The sequence below is a fragment of the Lepisosteus platostomus genome, chromosome 10 (genome assembly GCF_059453375.1).
Source record: "Lepisosteus platostomus isolate fLepPlt1 chromosome 10, fLepPlt1.hap1, whole genome shotgun sequence".
Taxonomy (NCBI): domain Eukaryota; kingdom Metazoa; phylum Chordata; class Actinopteri; order Semionotiformes; family Lepisosteidae; genus Lepisosteus; species Lepisosteus platostomus.
The window spans coordinates 11769576-11794811 of record NC_142620.1 but is presented as its reverse complement, the minus strand read 5'-3'; the positions used below and the strand labels follow the sequence as shown (position 1 = coordinate 11794811).

Genomic DNA, 25236 nt, shown 5'->3' with positions numbered 1-25236 from the left:
CTCTTCCGCTCAATCAGATAGACTGAGGGAGGGAGAGGGGGCGGGTCTCCGCCTCCTCCAGTGGAGAGTATCAGCTCATTCACGTTTTTGGCAGCCTTGGGGAGCGGTTGTCCCTGTCTTAATAAAGCTTGTTCAAGCCTGGCCAGGCGGGCGGCTACTGAATCCTTTTGTTCAGCTTTATCTAGCCCTTTCCCTCCCCCGGTGTTCTCATGGCACTTAGGACGCTGGATGCGGTCCTGTGTGAGTGCTTTGGAACGGGGCTTAGCCAGCTCAGGAACCTGTGCTCCTTCGAGCAGGAGGGAGTTAACCCTGCTGGCTCTGACGGCGAACACAGTCGCTTTAACAGCTTTTTTCTCAGAGCGACTTTGGACATCATACTCCCAGGCTTTCTGCACGAATCTCTTAATATCAGTCATTTTCATGGTCTGTGCATCTGTATGCATTAAGATCATCTTTCTGACTGATGGGTGGAGATTCGCAATGAATAAACCCTTGAAATGTGTGTTCTCTTCGCAACCCTCATCATTTCGCCCTGCAAAATAAGTTCGTCTAAGTCTCTCGTAATATTCGCGAGGGGACTCTGCTCTCCCGTGCTTAATGTTAAGAGCGGCGGCTATCGCAGCAGTCGGGTCAATAAACGCACTGTATTCTTCGATAAGTGCTTGACAAAGCTGCTCAAAGTCATTACAGACTTCTTTCATCTGCCTAGCCATCCACTCATGTACAGCTCTGCTGGTAGTTTTCCTGACCAGAAACACTTTCTCCTGTTCTGTGGCGTTTGGCAGGTACTGCAGGGTATACCTGAGGTCTTGAATATAACTCTCGATATTATTCTCTGACACTGCGGGGTCAAATCTCTCTATGTCCTTCGCTAGCTCTCTCAGAGAATGGAGATTTATTCTAGCTTCTCCGCTGACGGAGATATGGAAGAGATCGTGGTCAGACCTGTCGCTGCTAGAGAGAGTGCTTAATAGCGACTCGAATTCAGACCTTTTAGCAACCATCGTTAAACTTAAAGAGTATTACTTTTAAGTACGAAATTACAGTTTTACCACAGAAAACCACAAGATCAAGTATGCAATCAACCCGGTAGATCGCAAAAGATCACAAAACAATCAAGCACTGCTTAAAGAGCAAGGGGAACTTTTTTTTCTTTTCGGCTTTCAGCACACTGTATTGTCGTGTATGAAACCCGCGGCGTTTTATATGAATTATTCGCTTGGTTGACTCATTTCAGTCTTGCCACGCCCGTGCCAGGGACGCCAAATAATGTAGATTAAGCCCACCCAGGGACGCCAAAATAATGTAGATTATGCCGGTTCAGGGACGCCAAATATGTATTGTTAGTGGCTCTCTGAAGGCACCAGTTCTGTAGGGTTTGGGCATTTACTGAGACAATTATTAATTGTAGCAGTAAATCACAAAGTTGATTCTTTTGGTGGCTTTAGAATCCAACCATGCGACATAACTCAAACAACGCGCACACACAGGTACTAATACACGAGGATACATTTATTAATACATAAAATATGCATATAAACCTAACAGATCTTATCGAGAGGGTTATCAGAATACAAAAGATATATATTCAATCAGTTACAAAGAGTTACACATATCAAGAGGACATACGTTCAGTATATCATTCATTAAGACCGTTTCGTAAAGTGAACTTGGTTACAACTTCTACATTAGATACTCAAACAAGTACATAACTCTTAGGAATTAAATTGATATCAACTGGTTGGGATAACAATTGAATTCTCGAGCTGTAATGCATTGAAGTTGAATACTCATCCAATCTCTGGGGATTCAGATCTCCTGCGGGCACAAAGAAACAGTTGCAGGCTGTTGCTGTCCAATCCGCGCTCTCTGGCTCCGTGCCAGGCTGTGATGTGCGGCTTGCGACGGTGCGCTGCTGATGCTCACTGTTGGCTTTAACTAGCAAAGTTTGTGCACAGGAGAAAAGATGACTGTGGGTCCCAGCAAGTCAGGAAGAGGACCAGTTCGTTTATGATGAAGAGCTAGTTCTGAATAGTGATTCAGCTGTCCACAGTTCCGACCTGTTCACGAGGCCTGCTGCTGGTTACTCTCTGGCAACCTCAACTCTAGACTCTTAGAACAAAGGAAAGTTCTGGCACTCGGACACACTGGCCGTTCCGTGGTTGTCCGGGCTGAGTCTCAGGATGGTCAGGAGGCGCGCTGCGAGAATGTCCTGCCCTTGGGATTCTCCTTTGAATTCCCTTTAGAATTGTTGAATCTGAATCTGAATCTGAATCTCCCAGGCTCTCTGTGTTGCCTGTTTTTACCTGGAGGAACTTCAGCTCATTGATTGGCTGAAAGTTCCATGGGCATCAGAGTCCCACGTGGGTTACTCGGCCCCACCAGTCCCTGATTGGTTGATCAAGGTGAGATATGAGTCACTTAGTCCTGACACTTAGGAATGCAATCCAGATGTCCAACTCGCACTCCCTAGACAGATAGGCGCCAATGGGTGACCATTGATCATGATAGCCAGGCTTAGCTAAGTGCATCCCCCTTTGGGAGCTGTCCTTGGACCTTAAATCACCTTGCATGAATGGTTTCTCTGTGGCTGCACCACAGAGATGAACAGAGAAATGAGGCCTAATTTGGGAAAGCTCAGAAACACTTAATTCTGCATTATTATTAAGCCTCACCGCTACACAGGATTTCAAAGGCTGAAATACAGTAAGTACAGTAAGTGCATATCATGGACATAGTAACACAGTGCCCTTTTAGTCTGTTTTAGAATTGTGATTTAATATAAGCAAATTTATTTTTCAATTATTGTTTTAAATGGTTAAGGGAATTCTATACGTATTTTGATTGCTTCAGGTCTAATTTCAGGACGTAAGACGTGTAGTAAGACATTGAACAGTATTGCTTTTGTTGTTCCCCATTTAATTGTGTATTGAGATGTAATGTTTTGTTTTATTATTTGTAACAAGTCACAATATGTTCTGTGGCCAAATTGCAGATGTTTAAGTTATAAAAAAATGAAAGGTAAAAGGTAGGGCAGGGATAGTGTTACAGTAAACTCTGCAGATTTCAGCTCACTTATGTTTTTATGACATGGAAAGGAAATGTATTAAAACAAGTATGAGCTAACCCCAGGGATGTCAGCATGGAAAGACATAATGATTGATGTTTAATTAAGTCTGTCGCTCTGACGGGAATTCGGTATCACTGCCAGCTCAGCTAAAGCCCCTGCTTCCTAATACTGTCTCTTCTCCAGGCCTTGCAAATCACCTGGGAGACGTGGGACGGCATTTCTTTTCATCTTATCTGAGTACTGGCACTAGAGTGGGTATTTATTTGTAATGCAGGTGCCCAGGAAGCGGTTCAGGGGCAATGCCAGCACTCATTTGGGGTTAGTTGACTCTCCAGTATTGAAATGAATCAAGGGTTGTTCTCCATGACTGCAAAATGGCCATCTATAACAGACTGTCTATGTTTAGCTGACCCGGTACTGTATCTACCAGTAACCTAGAAGTAACAAAAGTTTTTATAGAATGAAAATATTTGAAAACACTTAGTTTGCTAATCTATTCATTCATGTTGTGTGCCTATACTATTGGGTTTGTGTGGTTAATACGAGTAGGTAGGTAGTCATTCAGGAATAAGGGAAGTACTCCATAAATCCAAAAACCTCATTTCTGCAGAGCATTTAGGTTGAACAGTCCATAATCACTGACAGGTGCACATGTAGGGAATCCCTGTGACCTACTTGTGGTTGTGTCTTTGTTCCTGTCAAGGAAGAGTGATTGTGCCGCAGAAAGGTGTCGCCTTTTGTTCTGACTCCAGAGCTAAAGGCAGTCAGGGCATTGTACCGACAGAGCAGAGGCAGGAGTAAAACGAGCAATCTACAATATATGATACCAATTAAATACCAGGCATTTTAAAAAGTAAATGAATCTGTTTATTGGCAAACAGGGAGCAGTTTTTCTGGAATGCATTTTTTATCAACTGAGTAATATTGTTTACAGTGCTGGAGATCACAGATGAATGTTGGCAACTGTTCTCACATTACAACAGTGGGTATAAATATGTGAAATAAACAACTACACTTTTGTAAAATAATATCCATCGAAATAATACTTGGACTAACATCTGGAGTTAAGATCTAAGAAGTCTTAGAGACACCCAGACTTTTATCACACCAGTGGATTCCTCAAAGTAATGTGTTTTTTTTTCATGGATCTCTAGACTATGTTTCTAGGTCTTCATCAGGGCAAATAGGATCGTGTTTTTTATTCCAACCTACCCAATATGTTTATGCATCCTTGCCATTACTTTATTAATGCAGTGTACAGATGGATGACATGCTGATTTATCAAAGCACATTACCTTTTTCAGAAAATATTAGCAATAATACAGCTGAGACTATAATGATTATTTGGTGTTTTGGAACACATTGATTTGTATTGGCAACTCATTTAGAGTCATTTTTTAAGTTTCAATTACTCACAGCGATAGCAGTTATGTGGGTGAATACTTAATTATTTCCCTTTGATGTCATTTCCATGGATTACACATGGTACCTGAGGGATAAATATTTAGAAAGACATCCTTGGTTTTCATGTTTTTAAAAAATTAATGTATTCAGAAACCAATGCGAATCTAAGTATACTGTATATGATGAGTTAAAGTCACATATTAAACAAAAAAAAACACATTGGCTGTCCAGTACACTCCAAAACATCTCCAATAAAGACGTACAAATAAAACCCTGACTGGTTAGAACATAAAAAGGCTATGAACAAGAGGAAGTCATTCTGCCCATCTGATCTTTTTGGTAGTTAGTATCTAATTGTTCCAAGGATCTCATTCATTCATTTCTTGAAAGAAACAAGGGTACTGGCTTCTACAATTTGGCTAGATAGTTTGTTCCATATTTCCCTGACCCTCCCCATAAAGAAATGCCTGATGTTCTAGGTTTCAAATGCACAATCACGTAGTTTGCATTTGTATCCCCCTGAACACAAGTACATTAATTCAGGTTGGCTAAGAGTATGGCATTCATTGTACCCTCTATTAAAGCACAGAGAAAGGCAAACAGTTCCAGTATGTTCCAGTGAACCTGCAGTTCAATACAATCAGGCTCGAAACAAAAGACCAACTGCGTGGCCCTGAGTCGGTCTCTGTGATGTTTTGCAAGGACAGCGGAAGGGGTTAGGTTCCATATCAGCAGTGAAAAATTGTCCTCATTATACCTCTGCCCAGTTAATTAAATATTCATAACAGGTGGACACAAAATGTGATTTGAGATGTTGTGTAGTAAGGTCAAGCATGAGTGCCTCTCCGTTTTCCCTTATCAGTTATGGAAATTCTTGGCTTTTGTATTTCAGCAAAGTTAGTACTAGGTTTCAACTGATATTAACATTCTGTTTTGTTCCAGGCAAGGTGTTGTTATGATTAAAGTGGTATGATTCTTTTTGCTAATTTTCTTTAATCCATTTGATGGTATGGTTCCGCCAACTCTGGTTAGAGAAAACAGTTATTTTTTCTGTTTTCAACTGAGCAAATGCCATATTTAGCCTGCCCTTTATCATCCTTAACAAAATAGTAACAACCTTTTTTTCCGATAGCCCCTCCGATAGGGCTTACCAGATTCATTTTGGCGTTAGTAATATATGGGTTCACACACGCTGGTGGAAACTGACCCAAAACTGACCCTGGCATGAACCAGATTAGAACACCAAATTGAGCTTTATCAAACTTACTTAAGGAACGTTCCTGTTTGACCATGTTTGTGTTCAAAGGATGAACAGTTTGCATTAACATTGATATCAGGGTTGCTGAATTATACATGAAAGACATAGACAGTACAATACTAGGAGGCACAGTTTGCCAGGCTGTGTGCTCTGTGATCTTTAGAAGCATTGACAGGTAGCCTTCTGGCAACATAAATGCTTGCTTTATGCCTGAAAAAATTCAAGATCACTAGTGGTCTAATTAGCACACTAAGTCTGTCAGACCTGCATTGCCATCTTTAGAAATTCAGGTTCAACTGGAGAGTTTACAGGTTAGTGTGCACCCTGCAAAGGAACAGATACAAATAAAAAAAACAGAAATAAAAGAGTCTTTTTCGAGTATAAGCTCAGAGTGCTCACTCTTTTTCTAATGCTCAGGGTAGGATTGATCTCTACTTTTATCTATTTTTATTAAAGGACACTAGAGTATCTGCTTGTGTGTATTACTGATGCCAGTGAGCTCTGCTTATAACTACCCATCACCCAATTCTCACTTGGGAATTATTATTATAATTATTATATAATTATGTTTAAATCTGATGAAGTAGTCTACTTGATGGTTTGTTTAAAGCTTCTCATTATAATACATGTTTATGTAAATGTTCACATTGCTAAGCAGGTGAACCCAAAGACAGGAATCATGTAAAACAGAAATGATTGAAATTTGCTGAATTAGTGAAAGTCGGTAAGGTTTTTACCCCATTGTCATTTTACAAAATTGAACATTGAGTAGTCACTTTATCATAGAAGTCTATACAAGATGAACTGTTTGAAGAATAAGCTTTTAACACTGGTTTATATACTGTATGTGTATTTTATGCATAGTGATGTGTTGCACAGCAAGCACTTGGCTTGAAAAAATAAATTATTAATTGCTGGCTAAAGCAAACAGATGAAAATTATTGAGCAAAAATAGGATTTTACTCCAGCATCTTGTTGACAAGAGTCTGTTATGGAACTGGCCCACAGAAAGCAGCTATGTCCACAAAATTCTGGTCAGATTCACCAATAATATAAAAAATAAGAAGTGTTAAATCTATATTTCAAGCCACATATTGCAATGGTCTTTTTTACATAAGTAAATGTGATGCACATTGGTAAATCTTTTCCTTAGGCAGAACAATTAATTCATTTTTCCATTTATTTACGCATTTAATGTATTTTTTTAATTAACCATTTTACAGTTCTATTCTAAAATGAAATGGGTCTCTCAAAAAACACAGGATGTAGAATGGGTTACTATAATGTGCACCAAATGTGCAACAGACACAGAGCACGATCCAGCAGATGATTTTTTATATATTTAAGACATTTCAAGGTGTTTAAAACTGTATAATTAATAACACTAATTTCTAGATTGCTCTTGTTTTTTAATGGACCCAGTCTAGCATGTAATCTAGGCTGACTGGATCTGTTTCATTTCAAATTGGAGATGAAGAGCAAAGCCCTGCGTTCTTCAACAAAACTGCACTTGACTAAAGGGTTTGAAATAAACATCTAGAATCGTGCTCCACCCTTGGGCATGACTATTGATCTTTCCAGGAAGCCAGCCTGTATTGCAAGCTTTTATTTCAGTAAATTCAGATCCCCTTTGCTGTCTATGAATCAGCAATTTGTCTTTTCAAATGGTTGAAAAGCTTTTGTTTTAAATCAAATGCATGAGGCATGAGGGTAGGAGTGTGTGAAAGTAGAATCATTTATTGAGTTTCTAGAGGGTCAATCTCCTTGCTATAGGACATTAAGGGGAGGCTAAGACCCCTTGCTCGGTGAAAGGTGACCCAGGGGTGGCTACAAAGGTGGAGATGGGAGGTGGGATGCACAACGAGTGAAGAAGAGGAGGTGACAAGTGGTATATATGGGAGTCTGAGAAATTACATCAGGATTAGTTGTGGGTTGCATCAACTCAACTTAATCTTCATTCCTCCCAAACTTCTGTTAGAACTCCACAATACTTAATTAAAAGGATAACAGTATATATGGTTGTACTGTCAAAAAATATGTTGATCAAACTCTAGGTTTTAGAACACTAGTGCTCCAGGTCTGCACTGTGAAGATCTTTCTTGAAGAATGAAAAATACACAAAAGTACCATATTTCTAGAATTAACTTTGAGTTTTAACTGTTTTAACTGTGCTTTAAAGTTATACTGAAATATTTTCAGAATATTGCAACTACTGCATATAATTTATTTTTTATTCCCTTTAATGAGCTATATTTTATTGGAAAAAAATCTCTATAGCTGTGACAATGCTACACTTATAAAAAAAAAGAAATTTCTGTCATGCAATTTGATTTATCTTTTCCATTATCTCAAACCATTATGTGTTTTTGTACTCCAAGAAATAACTTTGCTTTCTACTTCGTCTGCAGCTGTGTAAAAATAGCTTGTGATGATACTGTATGTACATGGCATAATGAGTCGAAACACAGGAAGGGTCTTAGACTCCAGTCCTCATCACTGTTTTAAATAAAAATAGTGCGTCATTTGGGAAGAGGAAGCACAACCTTTTTTGCTTTCCACAAGCTTGACTAATTTTCAGTTTTGGGAGCTGGGGGTGGGGTGGGGATGGAGATCCTTATCTATTGAACCTTGTCTGTGTATTCAAAATTGCGTTTAGATGCGCAAATATGGAGATGAAATGAGTGTACAGGTGAGAACCAGAGGTTGCAATCTGAGCTCTGCAGAACAGCAAATGTAATGACATACTGAAACATTTCTTTTAAAAAAATGAAGTGATGGTTCTGGAAATTCACTTTTTTCTCTGACATACAAGAAAACTAAAGCAGGCATATACTGTAAGCCAGTTCCATGCTACATTACGAGGCTGCGGGAAGAGTAAGTAGCACATATTTCATAATCAGTTTTATTAATAATAATCCTTACACTTATATAGCACACTTCACTCAAAGCGCTTTACAGATAATGTGGCATCCCCCCCACCACCAGCAATGTGCAGCACCCACCTGGATGATGCGATGGCAGCCATAGTGCATCAGCACACACCAGCTATCAGTGGGGAGGAGAACAGATTGATGAAACCAGTTCATAGAAGGGGATTATTAGCAGGCCGTGATTGGTGAAGGCCAATGGGAAATTTGGCCAGTATGCTGGGATAACAGCCCTGCTCATTTCGAGACACACCCTGGGACTTTTAATGACCACAGAGAGTCAGGACCTCAGTTTTACACCTCATCCAAAGGACGATGCCTTTTTACAGTATAGTGTCCTGTCACTATAACGAAGCAATCGGGGAATGCCCCCCACTGGCCCCTATAATACCTCATCCAACAACCTTATCTTTGCCAAGAGATGTCTCATCCAGGTACTGGCCAGGCTCACACCTGCTTAGCTTCAGAGGGTTGCTAATTGTGAGTTGCAGGGTGATATACTGGCTTCTAAATGAATGAGAAGGAAAATATCACCTGAAAGTAGATCTAGGGGTGGTCACAGGAATCATGAACAACACCGCCAAAAAGATTGTGCATAAAGGTGTTTACCAAAATGTGCTTTGTGTTGAAAATTATTTACACAAAAAAAGAAAAATAACATTCAGCAAAAATCTAATAAAACATTCTTGCAGTGTTTCACGGAAAGTCCCCAATAGCAGTTTCAAGACTTGTCACAGACAATATATAATAAACAGGCCTCACTATGAAACTTTCAACCAGAAATTACTTTCTATACCATGAGTACCAGGCTAAATTATTTAAACTGTGCTCCTGGCTACAATTAATGGACATGCAAGCCTTTATTTAATATTGGGGTAAGACAGACCCTGTAACCCTGACACAACATAGTGGAACAAACAGATAAGGACAAGACTGTGGATCCACAACAGATAAGACAACAACTAATACATACCGTACATTAACTTGTTTACCATAATCACATCAAAATACAAAGAGGATAACTTGTTAGAGTATAATGACACTGAGTAAATAAGAGGAAAGGTTATAATAGACCTCAGTAGAGGTCATGTTGTGAGGGTGTGCACTGGCCCTTTATCACAGAAAGGATTTATAAGGCCACCTCTAGCAATAAATCATGCTGCAGCTTTGCAGTCAGCTCCTCCTCAGTCAACATCCTGTTTCCTTGGCTCCGTCTAACAAGGTGAAGTGGCTGATACTATTGAGACCTCGGGCCGGTTTGTATCAATGCAAAAAAGCTCGAAGAAGCCTGTGGCCCTTAATGGAAACGACTATATATGTGATACTGTAATCATTTTTCTTTCAATTATAAATAGAAAAGCAATCATTTCTCTTTTTTCCAAAAGAAGGTTTTTGACTATATATGTTGGCACTGCCTCTCCTGTTCAGCTGGGAGGCGTGTTCTTAATTTTAGTGCTCTGCTGCACCATGAGCAGGCAGATGGGGCCACCTTTTGTTTATCTCATTAGTGAGAAAGCTTCCGTTTCACATCCCACTCTCACTTTCATGCAACAACTCAGCTGTTTTACTATGCAAACTGGTGCAGTCTGTTTCTCTTACCTAATAAACTGCCTAAACAAAGGACTGTCCTCCTGCATAATGTGCCTGGAGACATTGTGGCCTCTGTGTCATTTGAGCTGCAGAATGCACACAGCACAGCAAAGCCCCACTATTCTTTTTAGAAGGAAGAGTTTTAGAACCGGGTTTGTTTCTTGAGGAACCCTGGGAACCTCAACACCATTAATCTCTTCCACAAAGCCTCCCATTTGACCTTTTTGCATGCAAGAATTCCCTGTTGTTCCACTCTGCAGATAATGTTTTTTTTTAATAATGATTAAATGAGACTTTTCATAACTGGATTGTCATCAAGGTTAAGAAACTGGTGTAGTATGAATCGGATATTGACAATGATACTGTAAAAAAATAGAACTGACTCAACCATTCTTATGTGCTGGTGTCTTCCAGCATCTAAAAAATCTGTAAATGTCTTTGAGCATAAAGTGTTGCTGATTTCAAATTTTATTGTCTTTCTTTATAAATTATAAAACAGTATTTACAGGTACATCTTTCAAAGGCTGTTTTATAATTTGAAGCAGGCTGTGGTTTTGATGTACACAATTGCATCCAATTTAGTATGAACCTGACCCACAGACTACATTCACTCAGAGTTTAAGTATGATTTTTTGTTACAAAAGCAATAGTGTGCTGCAAAAGTTGCTGCAAGTACTGAATTGTTATTAATAATTTAATTAAAACCCAGTGATGAGAAAGTGCTGTTTTTCAGGCATTCTGATAGCTATAAACTGCAGAACTTCATTCTGTGATGAAAAACCTTCACTTTGCCTTACTCCAGTATACTGTGTACAGCAGAATAATAGGAAATATTATTCATATATTGGAGCATATAGAACATTCATGGCCATCACACTTTTCTGTGCTGCAAATATTTCTAAATAAACTTTCATGTTGGTTTCCCAGTTTCAGATGTTCGGACAGTCTGCTGTGCTGAGTCCTGCTGGTAGGGTTTATCAGAATATGAGCATGTTACAGATTTGGCTGACTTCAAGGATTATACAACAGTTGATTAGAGTGGTGTTCTATTTGAAAAGCAGTGCAAAGCAATCAGTGATGAAATAAACTTCCAAACTAATACATAGTCTTCTGTATTCTGGGTTGCAGTCATATTTACTATTTTGGTCAGTAAACTGTTTTCACACTTCTTCAAATTAAATTAATTCATAATTTTGATTTACACATTGGATTTTTATGTGGTTCCTTATGGGAATTATTGTTACCACAAGTTTGGTCCAGCTTAAATGTTTTATTTATATGATATGCAACCTAGTATATATGTGTGTACAGCACATGAAGTGTTTTTCATGATCAGCCCTGAACAGGACCACAAACCTTCAATGGAGCTCAGATTTGATTAGTAGGGCTTCCATGGCAGAATGGTCATATTTCCCATATCTCAAGAAAGCCAGTGTTAACACAAGCAGCATGAGGAAGTGTGCTGTCCTGCTGGAATGTTGTCATGTCAGGATGACCCTTAAGAAAGGGCAGCAGATGAGGTCCATCAGTGCAAGAGGAGTTCTGAAGCAACCAGGCAGCCCCACCCACATCATCAATGGACCCTTTCTTGGATCAGTCTGTTATACACAACAACTAGCGTATCTTTCTTGACATTGTGCTGATGCTAATGTAATCAATACAAGAGGGGAGAGTCAGGCAAGAAAACATAGCTAGGTGTCCGAAATTCAAATAGTTTTCCAATTTGTTCTATTCTATAGCTGCCGAAGAAGTTTATCTCATAGACTGTATTCAGAATCAGGATATTTATAGATGCCTATTTACAGGCTCATACATGTTCTTAATATCAAATGACTTATACCAAGATGAGCTCAGGGTCCCACATGATGATAAACTATGTGACCTTTAATCTTGTGGTTAGAGAGTCCTGTGATGCTCCCACTTTTGGACTTTTACATTTATGGTTTCAGTAGTTTTAGAAATAGGTTTGAAAGTCAGAAGTAATAGTGCTAATGTTATCAGTTGTTGTAACTGTATTGTAGTAGTGCTAACAGCAGATGTTGTGGTTCTCGTAAGTGCTGGAGAAGAATGAGGGGGGGGGATCTTTTGTTAACACCGTAGACTCATTAATGACACTTCCAGCACTTAAAGATGTGAACTGAGATAGAAGAAGTGAAATCGACAGTGTCCCATAACCAATACACACCCTTTTTCCAACCGCCCTAGGGAAGTGAAAGGCAGATCAGAGCATGGCAAACACTCTGTCAGATCACTCAAGCAGACGCATCATCTGCTAAAATTATTTGAAACTGCTATTACAGTTAGCTCCCTAAGAGGGCATGGTTGGTCCTGACAGTGGGGAATAGCGCAACAGATATAGTTTAAAAATAGTATTTTTTGTAGTGTACATAGTGTTTTTCTCTCAGACTACTAAGTACTACACTCCAGAAGTCATTTTTTTTTATTTTAGTGTTGCATTTTATTTATTGAGAAACCATAAGATAATACAGCTTCTGGTGACAAATCTGTATCTTATCATGCAGAATGACTTTTTTTTAAATAATGCAACCTTTTTTTTCTGCATAGGCACTTGGTTAAACTGCAGCCTGTGCAAAAACCATAGAAAGATTTAGCCTTTTTTAACCAGTAGTTTCAAGTTAAACCAAAGCAGCTTCCTGTTCTCCCTTGAACTTCCTGTTAAGTACAAGTGATTGTTGTGCTTTTATCAAGATGTATTAAGACACAAAGACCTGTCCATCCTGATACCTCTGTTTCATTCAGCTGTTAATATATACCCTTTGTAAGAAACAACATTGTTCTCCAGAACAAGAGTTATGGCATCTTCTGGGTGAGTTAAAATGCTTTACAAAAACTTCACACAGTCACACAGTAGCCTGTTAACTCCTTAATTCCTGTTCATAAATTAGACATGAAACTGACAAACCTCATTTACAAGTATCTAATTCATGTGAGAGTACTGTTCTTGTTTGTTGTTTTTTTTGTGCTTTTGGTAGGAAGGTGACAGTGTTGAAATATATTTTTTCATTTTGCTGAAAAAGTAAATGTTTGAAGATTTTTGCAACTGTAGTTGAACTGACATGCTGAGCAGTTTTGAAAAGTTCAGTTAAATATATCAATTAATCTCAATGCCAGAAATAGTCTCTGGTATTCTGCTTTACTGAATTTTGTTCAGTTTTCAGTCCCAAATCATTTGATGTAATGAAATGGGATATTTGACTCCAAGACATCAGATATTATTTGCAGCAGCACCTAGATGCCTAGTTTAACATTCGCACTATCTGTTAGTAAGCTTATTGCTTCGACAGTTATGATTAAATGTTTTTATTAATTAAAAACTATCTGTTAGCATGGCTCTACAATGGCAATATCAGTGCTTCACTTTTGGTTTATTTTTATCTAAATTCATCTGATGCAAAAGTAGCAGTGTGGCAATGTTCTGTTTGCAAAGTCTCTAACAGGTCTGTGGTGGAGTTATTTTAACAAGTATAGCAGCTCAAGTTAATCAAGCATGCAGAAGACCCACAAGACGCTCTGGGAGTAAACCAAAGCCCTTCCTAAAAACTTATCACTATAGCTTAGAGCTCTGAATACCTGTCTTCTGGTTATATACTAAAATGTGTTATTATTTTTTCCCAACAAAATTAACAGTCCCAGATAATACAGCTTGTGGGCAGATTATAGCTATCTGATCTATGGTATTATAGATTACAGACTGAGCTATGGACAGGTAGAAAAACAATGTTTTAGGGGTTTTTTAGAAAATATATAAACCATTATGGGGTGTGATGTGAGAATGTTATTGGCGAAAGCATGCCATACTCACCACATGCAGTAGTTTGACTGAGATCAGGTGTCTGCTGTGGCCAGGCAATGCAGAAACACAGGGTCACCAGTTGATGCATCTTGAAGGACATAGATGGGAGAGGCTCATGTAATAACAATTGGCACTGTGTTTTTGTGCATGGGTAAAACTAGTGACGTGGCTGATGTGATTTTAACCAAATGTATTGGCACATTTACAGTACATAAATTAGGTAAACAGTAGGAATTATTAATTATTAATTAAAATTATTTAATTAAAAAAATATTAAAATTATTAAGTAAAAAACTGTTTGGATTAGCTGCATTCCTATTATCCCGCAATGTGCTTGAGGACTTTTACTGATGTGTGAATTACTGCTGGAACTGAGCTGTGTCCATTTTCTTTGGGAGACGAAACGTAGGGTTCAGAGATAGATCATGTCTTGGTGTTTGAAAATTAGGGATGACTTAGACCAACAGCCAGGATTCAGAGAGCCAAGAGAAACGAGAGCTGTGAGTAAAGAGCAATGGTCAACAAGAATACGTTTGGTACATTTAGTTGTAATACTAGATCTTTATTAATCCAATATTCATTACTCTTTTGTGTTTCACAGTTGCTTGATGTTTTTAAACAATGATTGTAGTTGTTTGAAAAGCAAGAAACTAGTAAAAATCAGAAAGAAATGGATAAGGTGGCTAGCTAAAAAGGTATTTGCCATCTGAAAATAGGAATTTTTCAATGCAGTGCAGCAAATGTTAGATTTTTACTGAAAACTTTCTTCTTAGATCCTTTCCTCGTAGATCCAGTACAGGGGCTTTACAAAGAACTCTGACCTTTTTCTTGCTAAAGGTTTTTTAATGTGTGTATCTCCTACATACAGTATACTATATGATTTTTAATGAAAAGAGAAATAATTGTCATTCTTGGCCTAGGCTTGGGATCACTTTGGTTTTCCTTCTGCTCTGAGTTTTTAATTACCAAACTGGAATTTTTGTTTCTGTTTTTATTGAGAAAGTCTAACATTTTTTTTCTGCGTACACAGCTGGTGAGACTAATAGCACCAGTCACTTATTTCATCAACGGCTGGTATCTGTCCATACCAACCTGTAATATAGTCATATTTGCTTCATCAAAGAGTTCTTAACAAAAGCCTGTGTTTTTAATGTTCTGGACATTAACAAGTATCAGAACTGGAAGTACTTGAGTAAACATGACTGTGGCAGACCTCATCCGAGCAGCGCCATTAGAAAATGTCAAACACCATTGCAAGATCTGAAACATTGTTACCCTCAAGGGGGAAAATATTGTCTCATCTCAAAGACAACTTAATAGTATTTCACACATAGATGCCAATCACAAAGCTACCCAGGTGGCTGTGCACCATTTCTAACTCACTCTGTATTCCTGTCAAAGAGCTCAGCATCTGCTACCCTGAGGAAATCTGTTACAAGGAGTGTACACAGGTGAGACTGCCTCTGCCTGAGTACATCTCTTATTTATTTAGAACACATTCTCTTGCACAGTAATCTGCAAAAGCATTTACTGGACAGCAGAGGTGTCCCACCCTGGACTTGAACCTGCAACCTTCCAGTCAAAAGGCCAGATTCATTAGTGCTACTCTACACAACGGCACAGATTTTAATTTGGCAGAAGTGGTGGGGTCCTGTAGGCGTCACATTAGACAATGTAAAAAATGTTCTTATACAAATAAAACATAAATTAAGATTTTTTTTGTGCCCAAGGAAAAAAATGTGTTACCACTTGAATTTGCTACTCATTAAGTTAGTCTGTCAAATCAAGATAGCTGTTTCTCACGGTACGCTTTCGTTCAATTACCATGACTGACAAATGTGTTAGCTGTATTTTGTCAGGTTTGTATCTGTGTGAATATTAGACACTGCCTGTTTTTTTGTGATATGGACTGGCAGACTTTGAAATAATTTAATTCAGTACTAAAAAGCTTTATAGCAAGTGATGCAATTGTCCTGGTTAAGACTTGTTCATCCATTACCTTTACATCAGAGAAACTGATAAAAACGTGTCATCAGAGTTTTTACTGTGTATTTCTTTTTACTCCACAGATTTCTCTATATGATAAGCTAGAATTCAATAAGTATTGCATTCTAGAGAACTATGGTGAATAGATCCATAGTTCTTCTTCCCAATGTATGGACAATACATGGGTCAATGTAATCCTCAAATGCCCTCACCACTGAGAAAGGACTAGAGCAGAACTTCTTGTAGAATCAGTACATCCAGTCCAGACCTAAGACCAGGAGCTCAGAGATGATTTATTGATTTGAGCTGTGTGGTTTTAAGCAGGACTCCGACATGTTGCTTCATTTTACTAACGGACATGGAATGGAAATTAGCTAAAATACTGCACCCAGCTTAATGTCACCTTTGAAATGTTTGTGCTTGTGGTTTTCAGAGTTCGAAACGTCAAGCCCTGCATTCAGCAAAAGGCATTCTGAGAAAAGAGTTTTCAGACACTTAACCACATGAAGCATAATCACGCCAGCATAAAACAGCATTAGGGAAGCTGACAGCCCCCTTTTTATAACACTTGGTGCTGCAGACGGCTCAAGCAACAAGCTGAAACGTCAACGAATTTGTACAGGTTGTGGTGGTTCAGACAAGAGACCTCGATTTATAGGTCACAGCAGGGTTGTAAGAAGCCCTTAGCTGTATAGGATGAAAAACATTCTTCAGAATTATGATACCATAAGCATCCATTGCAGAAAACTGTTGTCATTATATATAAGATTGCTGTGTGCCAGAAACTTGTATGTATTGTTACATTTAATTAATGTTTTTTACATTTAATGTTTCTTTATTAGCCCTATACAATGTCTTGCATTAGGAATTTGTCTTTTTGCATACCCTAGCTTTTCTCCATGGAGACACAGACAGGAAGAGAAGCTTGGGGTCAGAGTGCAGGGTCTGCCATTGTATGGCGTCCCTGGAGCAGTTAGGGCCTTGCTCAGGAGCCCAACAGAGTAGGATTCCTCTGCCAGCCGCGGGATTTAAACCGGCAACCTTCCAGTCACAGGCGCAGATCCTTAGCCACAGAGCCACCGCTCCGCCCCTAACGTAAGGTGTCTTAGCAGCTGACCAGCAACCCAACAGATACAGTATGTACTATCTACTGTAACAAGGAGTTTAACTGCTGTGGTTTATCAACAGAATCAAGGGATTTCCAATGCACAGCAAACTTTGTTACCGTCGCTGTGTAATTATTTAATTCAGTAGATTCGCCATCAGATCAATAATCATTGAGTCTGAAGGGCCTGCAGTGAAGTACATTGGAACTATGGGGAGAGCTGCATTTTTATAGAAAAATAACCAAGACTTTAAGAATAGGATGGATGTAACTTTTATATCAAGTTAACTATGTAATTTTCACATTTTATTTTAATATTGTTCTTTCACTGTAATTTGTATTACATTCATATAGCACTACTTAATGTAATGAATAACCCATATATATTCCATACATATTATGTGTATAGAGTACTTAATTGCACTAAGCAGAAGGCTACCACAGGGGTTATAATAATCTGGAATATCGATCTTCTCACCCAACTGCCTTTACTATTGCTGAGCAAAGATTTCTACACTGTTTTTTTTTCAGTCTGAGAATTATTACTTTCTCATTGTTGTTCACTAAAACAGCCTTGCAAAATATTAGCACAGCACAATCCTACCTAAACTTACATCTTTCTTACAGCTTTAGACAATAGTCTAAAGTCACTAGTCTCTCTTTAGCGGCTATTTTTTTGGAGTATGAATTATGTTGTCTAAGCATGCAGACCCCACTGATTCCACTGATTTTCTCTGTCTACATAATTCAGTACTTATACAAAGTACTTGTAGAAGTTTGTGTCACTTATTTTTATCTCAGTAATATGTTTTACCATCTTACCAATATATGTTGACAATTATGTGTGATCTGTGTCATGTAATTTAAAGTAAAACTGATTATGTGTTTAAGGGAAGTGTTGCATTTCTAAGTCAGAAGTAATTTTATTTATATTGACTCTGAAGGCATAAGCGTTATGTCTTGTTCAAATCTTTGCAAAGAGACTTTCTCAGTATTGGGTTATCAAAGTTAGAATAATTGTCAGTAAATGAATTAAATGACTTATCTGTCCTTGTTGTCTTCGTTATGTCGTCATTCAATGTGTGCTGCTGCATATTGTCCAGTAGGTGGCACCGCTTTTAAAATCAATGCCCCAGCATGGTGACAGGGGATTTTTTAAATTAATGCCCCAGCAGAGTAATAGGGGACACTGTACTGTAGGATGTGTCATCCCTTCAGAATAGACATGCTAACTTCTTGATCATCCAATATCTCGTGGCACTTTTCAAAAGGTTAGGGGTATTAACCCTGAGGTGAAGGCTAAGTTCCGCTCTTGGCCTGCATAGTGTGGCTTACCCACTGCGTAGTTCCCCCTGAATTCAACTAGTGAAGCAGTTTCTCATGTCTCCACCTATATACCTATATCAATCTATATTGCCTAGGTGGGTGTTGGACTTCAGTAGTAGATGAAGTGTCCCCTAGTTTTTGTAAAGAGCTTTATGATCCTTTGGAGTGAAAGACTCTATGTAAATGCAATAAATTAAGAAATAATTATTACTACTTTCAAAATGAATCAATTCTCTAATCGCAGCTGGCTTTCTTCTTTTACCCATCTGTCTGCCTCTTGGTATTTTCAAACTTCCTCCTTTACAGTACTGCCCGTCTTTTCGGCTATTAGTAGCCCATTGGTCATACAGCATGAGACCTTGTTAATTTTTTTTGTAATTAAAATCACCAGGGTGGGTAATAAAACCCCCACCCCCCACCCCAGGTGTTTCAAATGTCCAGGCTACAAAAACAGTGGTTTGCAGCAATATTATATACAGTTTCACAACAGAGCGCTTGTTTACATCCTCTTTCTGAAGAGAAAGCATTTACAGTAGTGGGTTCTGGCAGCTTTTCACACTTGTCCGGCACATGATCCAGCTTTCCCACATGAGCCAGCTGTGGCTGTTGGATGCCTAACAATTATTAGAAACGTCAGGCCTCTGAAATCTACAGATTAAAGAGCTATTATGTCTTCTTGTTTGACTACTAGGACAATAAAATGTAAATTCATACATTTCCCGGGATTTGTTGCCTCTTGGCCTCCTGCAGGTCAATAAATGCCTTGGCCTTCTCACTTGTGTTTCGCAAGTGGGATTGCGCAGAAGAGTCAAAATGCCTAGCGACGACTTTTGAGACCCAGGCTTAGTTGTAAGCATGAGGAGTCTGACTTTTGACACATCCCATAGCAACAGTGCGATTGACTTGGCCACGTGCGTGAAGCTCCACAGGACAAAAGCAGAGAGCACTGTGCTGCAAGGAGGGGGGGGAGACTTCCACAGCCATGGCAATATTTAAATCCAAACATTGAAACTTCTAAAAGCTTTTCCTGAGAGACTAAAATTAGATTCCCTCCCTCGTTTATCAGAACCCACGACATTTCTTTGTTGTTGTTGTAGTTCTGTAATGTGCAGTTTCTGTGCGCTGCCAGTTTTTAATTGCCGTGCGCTGTTAGGAGCAGGATGCAGATGCCCCAGACAAAGCAGCAATGACAGAGCCCTCTTCGAATTAGCACGCGTTTCTTGTCAAGTGGAGGGGGCAGCTGCTCGGATTATTATTGTAATTACTCCGTGATTGTATGTGACAAAGGGAACAGGAGCTGATTAAAGGGGACACAGAAAGGGGGCTGCTTGTACTGTGATGCAGGACTGCTGGGTACCAATGGAGATCACACTAAGGTCAATGGTGCTTTGCCAGAGAAAGAGTAAAGGCTACACAGAGTCGTTATGTATGACCAGATTAATGTCCTTTTTCTAAAATTAATTTGAAATTTAATTCCATCATATATTTCAGCCTAGATGTATTTAAAATCCTTAAGCCTTCAGTTAATCATTCATGTACTTTTATACATCAAATTAACAATTTAAAAGTGGCCTATTACATATGTACTTGAAAGGTGCATGTTCCAAATATGGAGTATTTCCTTTGTGTGTAAAGAATTCTCCTTTATTTACTTTGTATTAGGCACATCTCCAACCTTTGTGAATGTGCAACTACCTAAATGTATCTGCATTCATTATAAATATAGAATGAAACTATGAATAAGGCTAACTTCATGTCATCTTTAGAAGAAATGGTATTATATCATTTTATTTTCAAAGGATTTTATTGGTGTGTTGTATCTGCCCCTGCAGTGAACAGAGTATCTGCCAGGCCAGGGCCTCCGTGATGGTCTACGATGATACCAGCAAGAAATGGGTGCCAATTAAGCCGGGCCAGCAGGGATTCAGCCGAATCAACATCTACCACAATACTGCCAACAACACTTTCCGCGTGGTGGGCGTGAAACTGCAGGACCAGCAGGTGAGAGAAGCACTGCAGCTGAGCACCATTTTATGAGCATGGGTACAACGGGGCACTCCTATTACAAACAGCACTAGGGCAGGAGTATTCAGCCTCTGGACCTCCAAATTCTTTTCACCTCAAAATGAGTTTAGCTCTTCAATTATTGTACCTACTGCCGCTGCTTTATTCTATTATGTAATTAAATACCAGATTTGGAACATACTATGTTTATTGTCTCTGTACTAAAGATTTGGATTGTGTCAATGCAGGGCAGGGTTATAAAGTAAATATATTTTGAATCAAGAGTTTTGGGAAGCATTATTCCACGATAATTCTGTCTGCTAAAGTCTGCATTTTCCTCTGTCCTGTTCCAGTGACGATACTACATTTCCAGGCAGGTAAGGGAAGACTGATTAGCTGGAGTCCTGTGTGTTGAGGCTCAGCTGTGGGTGATTCCTTTTCAAGGTATAAAAGAGGCTGTTAGGAAAATCTGAATCTCAGATGCTTTTGCTGCTCAAGGAACAATAGAGCACAAAGATAGGTTTGAGAGTTGAAAGGGAGCTAGGGACTCAGCTAGGGACTTACAGTAGTTGACATTAGTAGCAGCTTGTCCCATGTTGGAAGTGTAAATAGTAATCATTTAGAAATATACATTTGTGAATAATTTAAATTATTCCTGAAGACAACGGAAAAATTCTAGCCAATTGTGACACAACACCCAAAAATGTCACAGAATGGGGAATTAAGGGCAAATTATTATTTTTTTAAATCCTTTTATGGGGGAAAGACTAGGACTTGTGAAGGTCTGCGTAAAGACTTTGTTTTGGAGGGAGTGCATAATGAACTCTTCCTGGCTGCAGTGTGCTATGCTTGCAGTATACCAATTGAAATTAAATTTTCTTCACATGGAATCACAGCCACTCATACAGAGGATGAAGCCACGCTTGCCTAACTAAATGAAGTTAGTGTGTCTGATACAAACTGGAGATCCTATATAGAGGAAGGAAAACTCAACCCTTAATACAGTACATAGTTAAGGTAAAATTCTAACATATATGAAGTAGAGCAATATAAAAATCCTATGGATAGTCTTCAAACTAGGATCATAGTCTTCAGTTTTTTTTACACCAGGCCTTTGATGTATGAAGTCTTCTGGGAAGACTTTCTGCAACTGAACACAAGTCAGGTTTCTGGTGAACCTAGTACCCTAGCCAATTGCGATGCACATGGAAACCTTGGATTTTGACTACCAGCTGCCCTTTGCTTGCAGGTCGTTATAAATTATTCAATTGTTAAAGGACTGAAGTACAACCAGGCCACACCCACCTTCCACCAGTGGCGCGATGCCCGGCAGGTCTATGGGCTAAACTTCGCCAGCAAGGAGGAAGCCACCACCTTCTCCAACGCCATGCTCTTCGCCCTGAACGTGCTGTCACAGGATGCAGGTGAGGACCCTAATCAGTAGCTCTCTCTTCAGCTGCTTCTTCATTTAACACAGTAACAGACCCAACCCCATTCTTGGCAAGGGAGATCGCATCTGTACACAAAACCGTTATAGTAGAGTCCAGCAGGCATTATGGTACTCAGCTATGTCAACCAAAACTATCTCAATCAACCTCTAATCCAGTCGTTTAAGCCTGCTTTCGATCCTTTAAACACATTTCCTACTGCTGCCATTATATATAGTCCCTTATATACCAAAATTCTACTAATTTAACCCATGCGAGAATGTGCATTTCTTCCCTGTCAACAATACTATTATGAATTATTAAACTGGCACCCAGTGAACTTATTTGCAGATCTTTTGGTGCCTTTGGCTCCCTCTGTTGGCAGGTTGACTGTTATTGCAGCTCCTTTTTAGGCCATTCTGTTGCACATTCTCCATCCATTGTTGACCTGCTTATATAAACACTTTAATTTAATTTTAAAATAATTAGATGATTGCAAAAGCCAATAGCACATACGTTTTTTTAATTATTTTGTTAGTCTAAATATAGTGCTAATTTCTAAGGCATTTGTCACTAAATGTTTGTTTGTCCCTGTGGGAATGCCCTTCAATGGTTAAACAGAATTCTCCCAAAACAATCTCTAATGTGTGTCAGCAGGAATTTATGACAATTATTTAACAATGGAAGAGCTTATTCAAAAAGAATGTCATGGGTTTTCATAATTATCTTAAGTTGTCCAGCTAAGGGTTTCAAAAAGAACATATTACAGATTTGAAACAATTGCATTATGTTATGATATTCTTGGATACAGTCACCCTTCTTTATTTTCAGTGCTGGAGTGTATTAACATTTTAAGCTACAACTCTCCCTATCGAAAATAAGCAGAAGTGTTTGAATACTATTTAAAAGTGATGTTTAGAGTGAGACCCTATAGGTTGACATTATCTTCAGTAGTTCAGGTGGGTAGCTGCGTCAGCATGTGTAGGCTGCAAAGGAACAAGTAATAGGTTTATTCCATGCTGAAAAGAGAAGAAAACACAACGTTTCGGCTATGGTGCCTTCTTCGGGTGACATTATCTTCAATAGTCATGGCCTGTCCTCCCTCAGAGGAAAGTTAAAAGTTGGATTTAAGAATCAGAAATTCAAGAAGCTTGAGACAAAGGTATCTGGGTTTTATAAAAAAAATCAGGAAACAAAAAGTGAAAAATTGAACCAATTGATATGTTCACATTTAAAAAGATGGTATTTATTGAATAATACAATAGTTAACAGTTTCTCACTGTGCTGAGAAGATATTTCTTGATTCAGTCTGTTGGATGCCATTTCCACACATGTATATACAAAGGTTTAATTGGTCTGTAGATGATAACTGAAAAGCAATCAATCTGCACACCACATTGCAGTAAGGCTCTCCCTGACTAAGCTCACACATACGTCTTAATAGCCGATCTGAAAAAAGATCTTCAGTTATAACTTATTAATAGCAGACTGTGTGTTTCTGTTATTGGGAATTTTAATTAATGTGTGACATTGAAGAACACTCCCTTGGGCACTGTGTTAAAACGTTAAACAAATCCATCTTTGCTTGACAATTATGAAAGGGAGATGGAACAAAAACAGCTTCTGTCTACTTAGGTGACAGTAGTAGAACTGTAATGGAAATCTGCCTCTGCTTCTCATCAAGCTCTTTAATGAAAATTCTGCTTCAGCTCTTTTCATCTTAGCACTGTGTATCTGGAAAAGATCAAACGAGCAGTCATCCATTTCATTTAAAAGGGTGAAGATTTGCATTTTCCTGTTCTGTGCATAACTTTTCTTTAAACATCTACCGGAATTGATGCAGTGAGTAAGTACAACAGTTTTTGGAACTTGCAACTGCAACCTGCTGTTTAAGAGCCAGTCTGCTCACCACAATCACAAAGCACAATCACCACACACTACCTTCATATTCTCCATCACTCATTTTCCTCTTGTCATGCGTTCAAAAAATATTGTCCAGAGATTCTGCATTCTTTATGTGACACTTTGTCCCACCAGCTACTAAAACATGCCCTGCTATGCAGCTTTGAATTGTTTGGCCATAAGCTAATTTCACAGGAGCTGGCAAAATGAAGTCATACTTGAAAAAAAATAAACAAGATGTTTTCTCTCACCTTCCATGAGTTGTTTCGCTGAATCGAATATTACAGAGGATGAAAAACTGTAGATGGATAGGTATAAAGAGTACCACAGTGCAGAAAGCCGACACCACTTACAGTACATACAGACCTGGGGCTGCCCAGAGCAACCTGTTAAATCCCCAGTCCAAACTGACCATGTGATCCGGTTTCTGTGCTGTCCAGCTACACTCTAATGTGACAAGTGACACATGGCCCGTCTGCGTCCAGAGCTCCCTCTTCTCCAGTTTCAGTCCCTCACTGCAGCTTGCCCTGGTACTTATTTGGTCCGGGGAGGGGGGGAGGGCGCCAGTGTCAATAGGCCCAGTCTCTACCGCTCTCATTGGTCAAGTCCTCAGGCTAAAATATCCATGGAGTCTTGCAGCCTTGGCTGCTGTTCCAGGCTGGGCTTTTCCTTTTCTTTTTTTAAAATGCGGGGATGGCTAAAGCAGGTTGGGCTGCATGGGGCACCGCACACCGCGAGCCGTGTCTCCCGCTGCCTTAGCCACACGTTCCCCTTCTCTCTCGCCTGATGCGCGCGTCAGCTCTAGACCCCAGTGAGTCCTCCTCACTCACCAATGCTGGAAAGACAGGCAACGATCACGTGTCGCCATCCCCTGCCAGGCTCTGGCTTGAAGGAGCAGCTTCATCAAACGTGTCATAATAAATTCCGCTTTTACAAGACACAAACCCAAGATGCCTGGCCAGCAGTTTCCACCAGTGCAGTCCAGAAGAGTCAGTTCGGCTGTTATCAAAATCATTAGTAAGTACTGCAAACAAATGTACAAGAATGTTCATGCGATAAGAGGACAGCAATTCTTTTACCAAGCAACAAAGCCTGTATTTGGTCTACTGCATGGTGAAAGCACTGCTTGTGTGTCTTTTTGTTTTCCTCATTAATTCAAACCGGAGAGCATAATGTTGGAATTTGATTTGCCTTTTGGCAGTGAGAGGGAAGCATTTGGTTTTTCAAATTGTTTTCTAAGCACATTTCATAAAAGGCTAAACACGCATGAGGTCGCATAAGGTATTGCTGTGCAAACTCTCCTGTTACTCGGGAGTCTAAAGATTCAGTCTTTAAAGTTGCTTCATGAACCAGGTGTTTTTCTGCATTTTTTTACATGCTTATAAATGTAACTAGAGATATTTGAGCAGAATCAAAGAGAGGA

General features: G+C 39.2%; 1 protein-coding gene across 18 annotated transcripts in view; it reads left to right on the top strand.

Annotated features, from left to right (window-relative positions):
* The window catches only part of evla (Enah/Vasp-like a), an 88980-nt gene that overhangs the window by 39137 nt on the left and 24607 nt on the right, over nucleotides 1–25236 (top strand). For 15 of the 18 annotated variants that reach the window (XM_088648178.1, XM_088648173.1, XM_088648167.1 and 12 more), the window contains 2 exons: nucleotides 20313–20481; nucleotides 21734–21908. In XM_088648178.1, the coding sequence (XP_088504304.1) occupies nucleotides 20313–20481; nucleotides 21734–21908 (344 nt within the window). Of the gene's footprint in view, nucleotides 1–12916; nucleotides 13077–20312; nucleotides 20482–21733; nucleotides 21909–24716; nucleotides 24831–25236 lie in introns of those variants that run through there. The other 3 variants (XM_088648166.1, XM_088648172.1, XM_088648171.1) reach the window with 3 other exon arrangements.